The following is a 1,242-nucleotide window of genomic DNA, read 5'->3' on the forward strand; positions in this document are numbered from 1 at the left end:
ATCCTCAACATGGTCCACCTTAGTCACCCCTGCTCGAGCAATATAATATGGATTGCTATCTATGTTTAAAGCTATATCGGCAGCTAACTTGGAGGCAATACTGCAGTTTGGTATTTGTTTGTTGTGTGGCGATGGTACTTCTCTCTCAGTCTTGGCTGCCGATCTTTCTGGCATTCCTGTACCATGTCTATGGTAATAGTAAGTTAACGGAGGAGGTTGGGTGGGAAGGATTGTACTTCTAACTAGATTTCTAGGATCGTAGGTATCTTTGATGGCACTCCCTCTCTCGCAGGGCAAAACAGGGCCGGTAACTTTCCCAGGTTTAGCTAAGAACCGAAAAATTTCAGAAGCAGCAGTTAATACTTGATACTACTGATAAAACAAGAACGTCTCCATCAGAACAAAACAATCGGTACATTTACAAACCAAAAATACCTTGTATGATTCTTTGTTGCGGTTGTATGGATCTTAATGAACCACTATGAAGCCCGTCAAGCTCTCTAGAGTTCCAGCTACATAACTCTTCACCATTTCGTCTATCTACTGCATTTGCTATGATCAATGGTTCTTTAGGAGGTATTGTATTCGAATGTACAATAGTAGACCTGCATCATCAAAGAATTGATCAGCACAACCTTACAAAAGGTCACTTAAAAGACCAATTATGATTGCAAATAGATACTGTAATACAATAGGCACTAGTTGGTTCTATGGAAGTAAAATGAGCTGTAGAGATCTACTCATGTTATGTTGGTGACACTTTGACACACAAGAGGGTCTAACTGGTCAGAGAATTGCACCAAGTTCCATGATGTGGGAGAAAACTATACTTATGCTCGATCCAGTGGATTCATTCAGTTCAAGAATCCCAAGTCCGGTTATATAATCATGTCTAACTATAATTATCCTGTCTAACATATGGAAAGCACCAGAAGAGATCCCACCACAAAACAAATTAAAGGACTACAATAAATATAACTATATAAGCAACATATTAAGGACTGTTTACAGATAATTATTTGAGATGAAACTTATTCATTCCTCCCTGAATGAAAGCTCAAGAATTAGTAAAATCAACAGCAATCAATAAAAGAAACCAGTTTAAAAAAAAATCTGAATAGAAGGCAACCAGCAGCAAATTACCAGGATACGCACATGAAGGACCCTTTTCAATGATTTTATCTCAACACAAAAAATCAGTGCCAAAAAGGCCAAGTTCTGCATATACCTAGGAAGAGAAAC

The 1,242-nt window shown here is 38.2% G+C and overlaps 1 protein-coding gene across 1 annotated transcript; it reads right to left on the reverse strand.

The window, feature by feature from the left end:
• Positions 1-18: 18 nt before the first annotated feature.
• On the reverse strand, positions 19-605 carry LOC140965471 (mitogen-activated protein kinase 10-like; the record flags this gene model as incomplete). Its single annotated transcript, XM_073425536.1, has 2 exons — positions 19-326; positions 436-605. Coding segments are annotated over 2 exons (478 nt in total), but the record flags the coding sequence as incomplete, so codon positions are not given.
• Positions 606-1,242: the final 637 nt, after the last annotated feature.

The sequence above is a fragment of the Primulina huaijiensis genome, unplaced genomic scaffold, assembly GCF_012295235.1.
Source record: "Primulina huaijiensis isolate GDHJ02 unplaced genomic scaffold, ASM1229523v2 C13229942, whole genome shotgun sequence".
In the NCBI taxonomy this organism is placed as follows: domain Eukaryota; kingdom Viridiplantae; phylum Streptophyta; class Magnoliopsida; order Lamiales; family Gesneriaceae; genus Primulina; species Primulina huaijiensis.